This window comes from Centroberyx gerrardi, chromosome 4 (genome assembly GCF_048128805.1).
Source record: "Centroberyx gerrardi isolate f3 chromosome 4, fCenGer3.hap1.cur.20231027, whole genome shotgun sequence".
NCBI classification, from domain to species: domain Eukaryota; kingdom Metazoa; phylum Chordata; class Actinopteri; order Beryciformes; family Berycidae; genus Centroberyx; species Centroberyx gerrardi.
The window spans coordinates 1,267,861-1,279,714 of record NC_136000.1 but is presented as its reverse complement, the minus strand read 5'-3'; the positions used below and the strand labels follow the sequence as shown (position 1 = coordinate 1,279,714).

Genomic DNA, 11,854 nt, shown 5'->3' with positions numbered 1-11,854 from the left:
TGATCATTTCCAGATCTGAGAAAAAATGGTCTGGAATAGTCTTGGGAAAAAACCTGTTCAGTCCTGATACATACTTTTACATACATTTTTACTTTACTTTTATTTTTAGTGCTAATATTGTTTTTGGATGTTTTTAGTCTTGTGATCTTACCTGTTTGGTGTGATGTATGTTGTTCTGGTGCTGGACGCAAAACAAATTCCCATGAAAATGGACAATAAAGTGTAATCTTCTCTTATTTGCATTGCTGTGGGCCTGCTGTCATTTGATATACAGTGATATTAGTTGTATTGTAGAATGATGTTCAGATATAATGTGATACGGTCGAGACACTATCAGCTCCTCATACTGAAATGACTGAAATCTTAAATTCCAGGCAAGAAGTGAAGGTTTGGAAAAGTCTGTTTTGAAAGTGTAAGTGGGTTTTGGTAACGACAGGCATCACCCCCCCCCCCCCCCCCCCCCCCCCCTGCAGAGTTATGAATACATATGAGGACTTTGATGAAGACGAGCTCACTGACTACATCATCCAGCTGAGTATCCAAGACTCCTGTCAGGATGCCTTTCTAAAGTCTGACGCCAGGTACGCCGCTCTGACCTCACCGGACAAAACCTCACTGTATGAACATGAGACTGACATGACGCCGCACAGCTGACCCTCCTCTGCTTCTTCTCCCTCCCTGCTGTTAGTTTAGAAGCGGTGACAGATGAAAATTTGCGAGTGCTGGCTGCGATAGAGCAAGGTAGGCCGAGCACGACACCGGAATACTTTCTCCATAACGCATTGTTTTTCTGCCTGTGTTCAAGCTCTTGGCTTCTTCTGATGCCAGCGGGCAAAGTCACACGGTCAGCAGCTGTGTGTGTGTGGACTGCCAGACAGAGAGAGAGAGACAGATAAACAGAGAGAGAGAGAGAGAGAGAGAGAGAGAGAGTAGGGAGAGAGACAGGTGAAGAGACTGTGGACAGATTTGCAGAAAGAGTTCAGTCAGTTTACAGAGACTCCACATCAGGCTGTCTGACAGTGAAGTGCAGACCTGGCCAAGCTTTTTAAAAACCAGAAAAACCCAAAAAAGGTCTGAGGCAAAAGGTCAAAACCTGCTGATCTGAAGAGTTAAATCTGACAGCTGGAGTCAGACTTCATCAGAGTCTCTGGTGTGTTCCTCTGTGAAAGCCTAACTGTCTCCTGCAGGGAAGGTGTCGGTGCTCAGAGAAATGCTGCGACACTCGTTTGCGTTCCGGGAGTCGGACAGTCGCGGCTGGCTCCCCCTCCACCGAGCCGCCTCCCAGCCCGTCCTGGAGGTCCTGGAGACCGTCCTGCGCCGTGAGTCTGACTTTACACTCTGACGATTCACTGATGTGTTACCAGAGGTGGAGACTCGAGTCACGTGACTTGGACTCGAGTCACAGTTTTAATTGCTTGAGACTTGATGCATGAAACTTGACTTGACTTGGGTTCTGGTGACTTGGGACTTGACTCTGACTTGTACTTTGATGACTTGAAAAGGTTTCTAAAGTCTTGACTTGAGATCTTGTGTTTGTGTAAATGACTTAGATTGAAAGTGATGAGATTTGTTCCAGCAGACGACTGAATTTAAATTCTGTTTTCTGAATTTGTATGGAATGATTGAATTTATTGAAGTTGAAACTGATTATAGAAATCAAACTCATGATGCTCTTACCAAGTTTTTATCCTATTAAAACCATATTGCATTGAAAAGTCCTAGATATTTAGTTTTCTTTAAGATATTAAATTGATACTGGACTCTTGATTTGTTCGGACTTGACTTGCTGTTCTACATTTAGACTTGAGACTTGACTTGAGACTTGGGCCTCAAGACTTGAGACTGACTTGGGACTTGAGCAAAGCTGACTTGGTCACACTCTGTATGTTACTAAATTACATGACATTCCTGATTACAGCATGAGTTTGTTTAATGATTAAACAGTGAATCAGCACCAAGTCAGTTATTTTGAACTGTAAATATGGTTTTATGGCTTCATAGGGAATAGCATAAGTCCTGCTTCCGCTTCTGGAGGCAGAAAATGGTTGTTGCTCCGTTCTCTATGAGCTGAAGCTTCTGGCCACACCTCCGTCAGTGATGTCACGGCAGGTATTTCACGTTTGGCAGCATCAAATGCTTATTGATCAGGAAATTGTTACCAAACCCAAGTAGAGAGGGCTGATCTGTTATCACAACCCGCTCCCCACTTCAAAAATGTGCTTAAGTACAGAGATAAAAATGTACATTTCTGTTTTTTTAAGATGAAAAAACCCCAAAGGCCTTATAAAAATATCTCACCTTTCAGATTTCAGACCCTATAACCAATCCTGAAACTAGCGTGTGCTATGTGGAGATTTCATTGAGATATAATGATATAAACCATTGCTTGTTGTCAAAATCCGGACCGACTCGAAGCTCCTCCTGCTCCATTCAGTAGCTTTTCATTTTTTTAAAACTAGCTTGTCTCCTCACCCCCTCCCATTCATGAAAAAAAATGTCGTAATGGTGGAATCGATGAAGTGAGCTAGTAAAACTAGTAAACTTGTTAAACTAGTGAACTTGCTACCTGCCTCTTCACTTGTCATTGTGGGTCATGTGACCTTCAGCAGGAGAGAGATCTGTCAAAGTGAGACTGGTAACTGGTGACACTTCTCAGTAGGTACAGTTAGCTTAGCTGTTAGCATTTATGCACGGTTTGTCCTCCTTAGCCCAGTAGTTTTGCTGTGCTTTATTTACAAATGTGTTGCCGTTTCTGTCACCCTCTAGTGGTCGTAAAATCACGTATTGCAGCTTTAACATTTAAGGACAAAGAACAAAACAAAACAAAAAACAATAATAAACTAGAAGTCACTCAGTAGAGTCAAACGTCCACCAACACTGAACAGTCAAAGCTGCAGCCTCCATAACGCTTTATGTTTGCTTATCGTTTGTCTTTTTGCCCGGTTTGATTTTCTGACAAAATAGCATGTGAAAGCAGCAGACTTGGAAGTCCCGGATATCGGACTTTCCCATCAGCACATGAACGCAGCATAGTAGTAAATCTAATCAGCTGATCCTTGAGCCAAGAGCGACCTGTCCACCAGGTTTCAGCTGAATCCATTTGTAACTTTTTGAGACATCTTGCTAACAGACAGACAGACAGACAGACAGACAGACAGACAGACAGGCAGACAGACAGACAGACAGGCAGACAGACAGACAGACAGACAGGCAGACAGACAGACAGACAGACAGACAGACAGACAGACAGACAGGCAGACAGACAGACAGACAGACAGGCAGACAGACAGACAGACAGACAGACAGACAGACAGACAGGCAGGCAGACAGACAGACAGACAGACAGACAGACAGACAGGCAGACAGACAGACAGACAGACAGACAGACAGACAGACAGACAGGCAGACAGGCAGACAGACAGACAGACAGGTGAAAACATAACCTGAGAGGTGTGTGACACGCACATCCAGTATAAGAACTGTAGGTTCCGGGCCGAGAGTGTCTTCCTCCTTTCTAACTGAAAACATAAACTCCCTCCAACTCTGCTGGTGGAAGTGATAATAATAAATAAATAAAGATGACGAGCAAAGATAAATATTCATGTCAGTTTGAGTTCTGGCTAATAAGCTGCAGGCTGATGCCAAGGCAGGCGGCGTCATTAGAGAGGCTGAAAAACAAAGGCTGCTGGGAAAACAGTCAGATCACTGTCTAACCTGACAGAGCAGTGAAGCTGCCTTCCAGCTGGAGACAGGAAGACAGCTGATGCAACTTCCTCTCCTGCCTCAGACTCCTGAGTCTCGTCCCGCCCACTTTTCAGATGTGGAGCGATTCAGAGAGTCTGGTGTTTCCCTCGTCAACGGCTCGGAGAAACAATCGAGCCAATCAGAGCCTTTGTGGGCGGGACTAAAGTTTGAACCGTTCGTGCAACGTTTTTTCATTGGTGTTTCGGCAGAATAGATTTGTTGAAATCTCCTCCTTAACCAACAGATTGTCTTTGCAAAGACGATATTTTTGTCCAAATGGACGACATTCTTGGTCAGTTGGTAAATGTCTGTTAACCATGTAGAGGCTGACTGGAGCATCATGTGACTGAAGTGATGTCAGAGCGGCCGATACGTCGTCACTAGTGATCATTAGTGACGTCTTAGGCTGAATAATGGAGTGGGAACCAGATGGACATCAGGCTAGCAACTTCACCGATCAAACAATCCTCAACCCCTAAAATATCTGTGATGTCATCCCCCCCCCCCCCCCCCCTCCCCCCACACACACACACACACACTCCCCACCCATTCAGCTCAACTGAGTTTAGAGGTCAGCTAATACCAGTCAGGTCAGCACAGCTGTCCGTCAGATATGACCTCCAGGCGTGCTGCACAGCGAGCTTGACGTGTTTTGTGTTCCAGTGGCGGCGCACGGCCTCAGCCTGGAGGAGCGCACCACGATGGGCGGGGAGACGCCGCTCACTCTGGCGGCGAGAGCCGGCCTGGTGGAGAACGTGAAGAGTCTGCTGGCGCACGGCGCTTCGCCGCACAACACCAACAGCAAGAACGAGTCTCCGCTGCTGCTGGGTGAGACGGCATCAACGCCGCCGGGGTGGAGGGGTCGAGTCCAAATCATTTCTGTTGTACAGTGTTGTCGACTACCAAGAAAGAACTAATATATTAGATTATTTTAAAATGACAAAACTCAGGAACAAAAACAGTTTTCCCCGCCCACTGAGGAGAGAAGCAGCCAGGTTGAATACACCATGCTCCATCTCCTCCTATCCATCTCTCATATTGTTCTGTGTCTTGCTTTAAATCTATTAAAGGGTCTCTGTGTCATTTCTGGTCCCATGCTGGCCTCTGACATTCAGCGTTGTCATGACAACAACACTCTGCCCTCCGTAGAGCGAGACCATCATCAGCATGGTGGGCAGGTTGGACTGTATTATATACTGGACTGGATTATAGAGATGCTGAATTTACCACAACACCCCACCGATTAGTAATGAAGTCTTAAATTATATTTTCCATGTGTGTTTTTTGCCAATAAGCGAGGCAGAAACAAATTGCCAGATTTCTGAAGGGACCTTGGTGTGGTGGGAGCCTTCAGCCTCGGCTGCTCCTGTGTTTCTGAATGCAGAAATCTGTGCAGCCTCACTAACAGTCAGGACCCTGCTGATATTTACTGTCATATTATGCTTCAGTAAAACATATTACACTATGGAAGTCACACATCTGTTGATCGCAGTGTGTTTTCGTCTCATGTCCAGCGGTCAGGTCCAGCTTGTACGAGATGACCTACACGCTGATCGCTCACGGCGCCTGGGTGGAGCAGGTGTGCAGGAAGAAGTGGACGGCGGTGCACGAGGCGGCCAGGGTGGGAAACGTGGACGTCCTGATGCTGCTGCTGAGGAACGGCGGGCGGGTGAACCAGAAGGACATCATGGGAGTGACGCCGCTCGCCGTGGCGGCAGAACACGGACACTTCCACATCGCAGAGATTCTGCTGAACTGTGGTGAGCGGGAAGAAGCGGGTTAGGCTTCCTGTGGTGAGAGGAAACCGTGTAACGCTCATCTGGTCAATACTGTCATTATAAATGAACATTTGGAAAAACAGAAAATTGGGTACACTATTCTAAAATATCAACTTTTTGTCTCTTAGATAAATAGAAAATAGGGATTTTATATATCGTTTTTCTAATTTTCCATTATTTAACAAAAATTAGAACATTGAAAAAAACATCAACCCCTTCTGCATTTAGGCTATTTGAGAGATAAGGAACTGATATTTTACAATATTGGCATCCCGACCCCAATTTTCCATTTTTTTTATTTTTTAACACCAATTTTGCAATTGTATAACAAAAATCAGAAAATTTGAAAAATGATCTAAAATCCCAACTTTTTATTTACCTTTTTGCAAAAAGTTTATATTTTAGAATATTGTACCCAATTTTCAGATTTTCCAAATGTTTGTTTATAATGAGAATATTGAGCTGATAAGCGTTACGCGGACCGTAAACTCAACCTGAGTGAAGTTTTCCATTGTAAAAGTACTGCTCTGCACCCATATTGTGGGTTTGTAATCATTCTGTAAGAGCAGCTGTCACTTTCTAAATGAGCAGCGTTGCATTGTGGAACCAAAGTCCTGCTGTTTCTCTGGTCAGGCAGCAAAGTGAACTCTCAAGCCTTCAACGGGGAAAGTGTCCTGCTGGACGCGGCCGGATCAGGAAGCACCGCCTGCATCCAGCTGCTGCTGGACAACGGAGCCGACCCCAACCTGCCGAGCATCACCGGACACCTGCCCATCCACAAGGCGGCGTACGCAGGACACTACGAGTGAGTCAGGAGCATCACTACTACTTCAAATGATTTAAAGCTCTGTGTAGCTCTGGTAGAGTCTTGAGTCGTGTCTCTTCCTCCATGATAAAACCCCAAAATCAGTGATTCTGTGATCTGTTGCTCCGGTAGAGCAGACTGGAGAATTGTGTTTTTTTCTCTCTCCATTCACTGCCATCGTCTGGAGGAACAGTCTGAAAATCACTTCTAGCACATAAAGGAACGCCGACAAAGCAGATTCTGACTATATATAAAAAACTAGTCTCTCCCTTTTTTTCAAACTTTAAAAAGCCCTAACTACACCATTAATGTATTGACATGAAACTTGCTACACAAATCCAGCTCTTTTTACAAATTACACTGATTGGCCTAATGGGGGCGCTTTAATTAAAGGTCAAATTTTTAACTTCAGTGTGAAATCTCCGGCTCCGGCTCCGATTTTGATGAACCTCGGAGGGACGATGTGTTCTGGTGTTTAAAAATTACACTGACTGGCCTGATGGGGGCGCTACAGTTAAAGGTCAAAACTCCAAACTTTGAAAGACCATAACTGCTGCACCACCGGCCTGATTTTGATGAAACTTGGAGGGAGGATGCATCTTGCTACTGATTAGCCCAAGCGGGGCTGCATCATTCGTGAATTATTCTTCTGTAAGTTGGGTTTTTTGCTTTATCCATCCGTCTGTTTCCTGCCGCAGCGCTCTGAAGATGCTGATCCCTCTGACCACCAAGAAGACCATCAAGGAGGCGGGTCAGAGTCCGGTGCACTCTGCGGCGGAGGGCGGCCACAGCCGCTGCCTGGAGCTGCTGCTGGCCAACGGCTTCGACGTCAACTACCGCATGAACACCCGCAACTCCGAAAACTACCGGGACATGAGGAGGAGCGCCTTGTACTTCGCCGTGTCCAACGGAGACGTGGCGTGCACTAAAGTCCTGCTGGACGCCGGCGCCAAAACGGACCTGGACCCGCTGTACTGCCTCCTGGTGGCGGTCCGGTCCGGCCGGTACGAGATGGTCAAGCTGCTGCTGGCGGGGAAGGCGGATGTGAACTGTTACTTCACGGTGGTCAGCGACACGGTGTTTCCCACGGCGCTGCAGTACTGCCTGAAGGACGAGGTCATGATGCGGCTGCTGCTCAACAACGGCTACAATGTGGAGAGATGCTTTCACTGTAACCATGACAACCCGTTTGATGCTGCGGAGGATGGAGAGGGGAAAATTCCAGTGAGCAACAACCTTTTCTCATCTTGGCTAAATAATAACACGCACAAAACTAATAACTTGGTGAATAACTCATTCAAAGCTTGCCACATAGAAGAAATTCATACAAATCCTAGCTATCTATGATCAAATAATAAAGTTATTTGTAAACTGACATGACTCTCCTACAGCTATTACTACAACGGCTGCCAGTGTGAATATGTGGAAGTGTCTGAATGTGAAGCAGGGTGAGACTCAAAAATAAATATGATTGTAATAAAGATGATGATTTTTAATTCCTCTCTCCTGTCAGTTCTGTGAGTTCATGAGTCTGTGCTGTCTGATGCATCTGTCCGGAGGCGTGGTCCGGATCCTGCTGGACTACGTCAGCCACATCCACATCTGCTCCAAACTCAAACTCATCCTGGAGAAGCAGCAGGAGTGGCCCGACATATGTGACATCCTGGGTGAGTCTGTCTCACGGTGTGTTTTCAGAGGGATCGCGCTGCTTCCCTCCGCTGAAATAACGTAGGCGGAGTCCTGACAGATGATTGACAGGTGCTCCCTTTCCCTGAAACCTGAACACAAATTCCTCCCAAATGTTAAAACCCAATGTAACGTCTTGCTGGGTTTATTTCAAACGGTGAACGAACAGTAGTTTATGGAGAGCCATTTCATTCAAAACCCCACCCAAACTGCACACCACCTATCCAGTTATCCAGTCATCCTGCGCTGCCACCCAGTGGACATCGCAATTCGACATCGCGCGCCACCCGGCTGGATAGCGCCGATTGGACAGAAATTCAATCGCCTCTCTTAAAACGGAAGTAGAGCGAGAAAGGCCAAAACAAACTTTGGAAATAAGCTAAAATCTAAGGTGGAGGAAATTGGTATTATTAATATTAATGTGTGCCCTCCAGTCTGTTGGTCAGTTGTACCAGCATGGCTAATCCCAGAACCTGAAGTCGATCTATGCATACTGAATAATAACAAAAGAAAGAAATCAGGAGATATAGTCAAGGAAGTTAAGTCTCATCTGCAACAAGAATGGAGTTCATATTTACAGATTTATACAGATGGATCAAAGGATCCAGAGAGTGGGAAAGTGGCATCTGGAGTAACCATTCCTGAATTAAGAATTAAAAACGGACATAGAATTTCAGATCAGATTATGGGCACTTTGGTGGGTAGAGGACAATAAACCAGACTGGTGCAAAATAATATTATTTGTGAACCTCGGCTCGGCAGCGCGCGATGTCCACTGGGTGGCAGCGCAGGATGACTGGATAACTGGATGACTGGATGACTGGATAACTGGATGACTGGATAACTGGATAACTGGATGACTGGATAACTGGATAACTGGATGACTGGATAACTGGATAACTGGATGACTGGATGACTGGATGACTGGATAACTGGATAACTGGATGACTGGATGACTGGATGACTGGATGACTGGATAACTGGATGACTGGATAACTGGATGACTGGATAACTGGATAACTGGATGACTGGATGACTGGATGACTGGATAACTGGATAACTGGATGACTGGATGACTGGATGACTGGATGACTGGATGACTGGATGACTGGATGACTGGATAACTGGATGACTGGATAACTGGATAACTGGATAACTGGATGACTGGATGACTGGATGACTGGATGACTGGATAACTGGATGACTGGATGACTGGATGACTGGATGACTAGATGACTGGATGACTGGATAACTGGATGACTGGATGACTGGATAACTGGATGACTGGATGACTGGATGACTAGATGACTGGATGACTGGATAACTGGATGACTGGATGACTGGATAACTGGATGACTGGATAACTGGATGACTAGATGACTGGATGACTGGATAACTGGATGACTGGATAACTGGATAGGTGGAGTGCAGTTTGGGTGGGGTTTTGAATGAAATGGCTCTCCATAGTAGTTGAGTATAAACAGGAAGGTTTGCAGCCTCGTTACTTTCATCTGTCATGGACCGAAGGCTGCAGCTGATTGGACGAATGCAGCGCTCCTTTCTGTCTCCGGTTTTCAAACTGGAAAAACATGGCGGCTTGTTCAGAAACGTTTTCTTATTTCACCCAAACTGTCAAACAAACCGAAATCTGTTTCTGAAATTATCTGAGGTCAGAAATCGGTCGTGCAGCTGCTGGATCTCGATTCATTTTAGTTTATTCATTTATTTTATTTTAGTTTAGTTTGTTCATGAGGTTCAGGAGTTTTCAGAGGCATAAAGTAGACTAGACCTCAACTTTATGCAAATGTGGAGAAGCCAACATGATGTGCGCTACCAGAATGCATTGCACGGACATAGAAAATGAATGGGAAGCGTGGAAATGACAGAAGCTGTGAAAACACACCATCAGAACTGTGACAATATTCCTCATACACAGCATCATCCCAGCAATGACTTTCTGTTTTTTTTATCTCACCTGCACAAAGTTGTATTTTTTCTCTCTTTCTTTCTATCATTCTGTTTAATCCTTTCACTTCTATATTTTATCACTGTGTGAATTAATGAGCTGAAGTAAGTTCTGAACCCTGCTCTCCAGGCAGCCCTCGCTCCCTCAGGCAGCTGTGCAGACTGGAGCTCAGGAGGCGTCTCACCCTGAAGAGACTCAACAACCCCGAAGTCATGAACTCAGACATTTTCCCTCCCAGACTAAAGAGCTACATCCTGTTCCAGGAGCTGGACCTGTACGGACTGAGAGACGGACTGAGAGAGACGGACTGAGAGACGGACTGAGAGACGGACTGAGAGACGGACTGAGAGACGGACTGAGAGAGACGGACTGAGAGACGGACTGAGAGAGACGGACTGAGAGAGACGGACTGAGAGACGGACTGAGAGACGGACTGAGAGACGGACTGAGAGACGGACTGAGAGACGGACTGAGAGAGACGGACTGAGAGACGGACTGAGAGACGGACTGAGAGAGACGGACTGAGAGAGACGGACTGAGAGAGACGGACTGAGAGAGACGGACTGAGAGACGGACTGAGAGACGGACTGAGAGACGGACTGAGAGAGACGGACTGAGAGAGACGGACTGAGAGACGGACTGAGAGACGGACTGAGAGAAGGACTGAGAGACGGACTGAGAGAGACGGACTGAGAGACGGACTGAGAGACGGACTGAGAGATGGACTGAGAGACGGACTGAGAGACGGACTGAGAGATGGACTGAGAGACAGACTGAGAGAGACGGACTGAGAGACGGACTGAGAGACGGACTGAGAGACGGACTGAGAGAGACGGACTGAGAGAGACGGACTGAGAGACGGCCTCTACTTTTTTTAAGGATTTTTTTATGCTAGATTGTGAATAATCAGAGGTGGAGACTCGAGTCACATGACTTGGACTCGAGTCAGAGTTTGAATTGCTTGAGACTTGACTTGATGCATGAAGAGAAGACTTGAGACTTGACTTGACTTGGGTTCTGGTGACTTGGGACTTGACTCTGACTTGTACTTTGATGACTTGAAAAGGTTTCTAAAGTCTTGACTTGAGATCTTGTGTTTGTGTAAATGACTTAGATTGAAAGTGATGAGATTTGTTCCAGCGGACGACTGAATTTAAATTCTGTTTTCTGAATTTGTATGGAATGATTGAATTTATTGAAGTTGAAACTGATTATAGAAATCAAACTCATGATGCTCTTACCAAGTTTTTATCCTATTAAAACCATATTGCATTGAAAAGTCCTAGATATTTAGTTTTCTTTAAGATATTAAATTGATACTTGAGACTTGACTTGAGACTTGTGCCTCAAGACTTGAAACGGACTCGTTCACCTCTGTAAATAATAAATTGTGCACTCTCTTTTTGAATGAATGTGTGTTTGCAGATTGTTTTTGGAGAAAATGTGAATGTTTGATTTGAGGTTTTCAATGTGGAGTTTGATGTTTGAGCTGCATGAAAAAACTGAGTTTCATCTCAACTGAAAGCTCAGCTATCCATGACTTTTTTAAGCGTCTTTGTGTGTCTGAAAACACAGCGATGTTTTTACATTTTTACAAATCTCTGACTCAACAAGTCATTCAGTCTATTATTGAGTCCTAAAATCTGAATTTTCTTAAAACAAGTGAAGAAATCTGCAAGTGAGATTTGATAATTTCTCTTGTTTCCAATGCAAATCAACTTGTTTGAAGAATTCAGTAGAATCAAGAGTCATTTTCCTGACAGCAGTGCAGTGATCTGCCTTATTCTGACTGGTTTCAACAGACTGACACTCTGTTCTAGAAAACTCCTGAAACAAGTGAAGCTGCATTGGAAACAAGTGGAGTTATCTCTCCTC

At 45.2% G+C, this 11,854-nt stretch overlaps 1 protein-coding gene across 1 annotated transcript; it reads left to right on the top strand.

The window, feature by feature from the left end:
• Positions 1-477: 477 nt before the first annotated feature.
• On the top strand, positions 478-10,290 carry LOC139908247 (ankyrin repeat and SOCS box protein 15). Its single transcript, XM_071894864.2, has 9 exons — positions 478-581; positions 689-741; positions 1,188-1,319; positions 4,408-4,572; positions 5,259-5,504; positions 6,156-6,327; positions 7,026-7,551; positions 7,841-7,994; positions 10,109-10,290. Exons 1-9 carry the CDS (start codon positions 478-480, stop codon positions 10,288-10,290), a joined length of 1,734 nt encoding a protein of 577 aa, XP_071750965.1.
• Positions 10,291-11,854: the final 1,564 nt, after the last annotated feature.

Coding starts and splice junctions, on each gene's coding strand:
- LOC139908247 (XM_071894864.2), top strand. CDS start 478: ATGAATACATATGAGGACTTTGATGAAGACGAGCTCACTGACTACATC. Junction 1,320..4,407: donor CCTGGAGACCGTCCTGCGCC/GTGAGTCTGACT, acceptor TTTGTGTTCCAG/TGGCGGCGCACGGCCTCAGC. Junction 7,995..10,108: donor CGACATATGTGACATCCTGG/GTGAGTCTGTCT, acceptor CCTGCTCTCCAG/GCAGCCCTCGCTCCCTCAGG.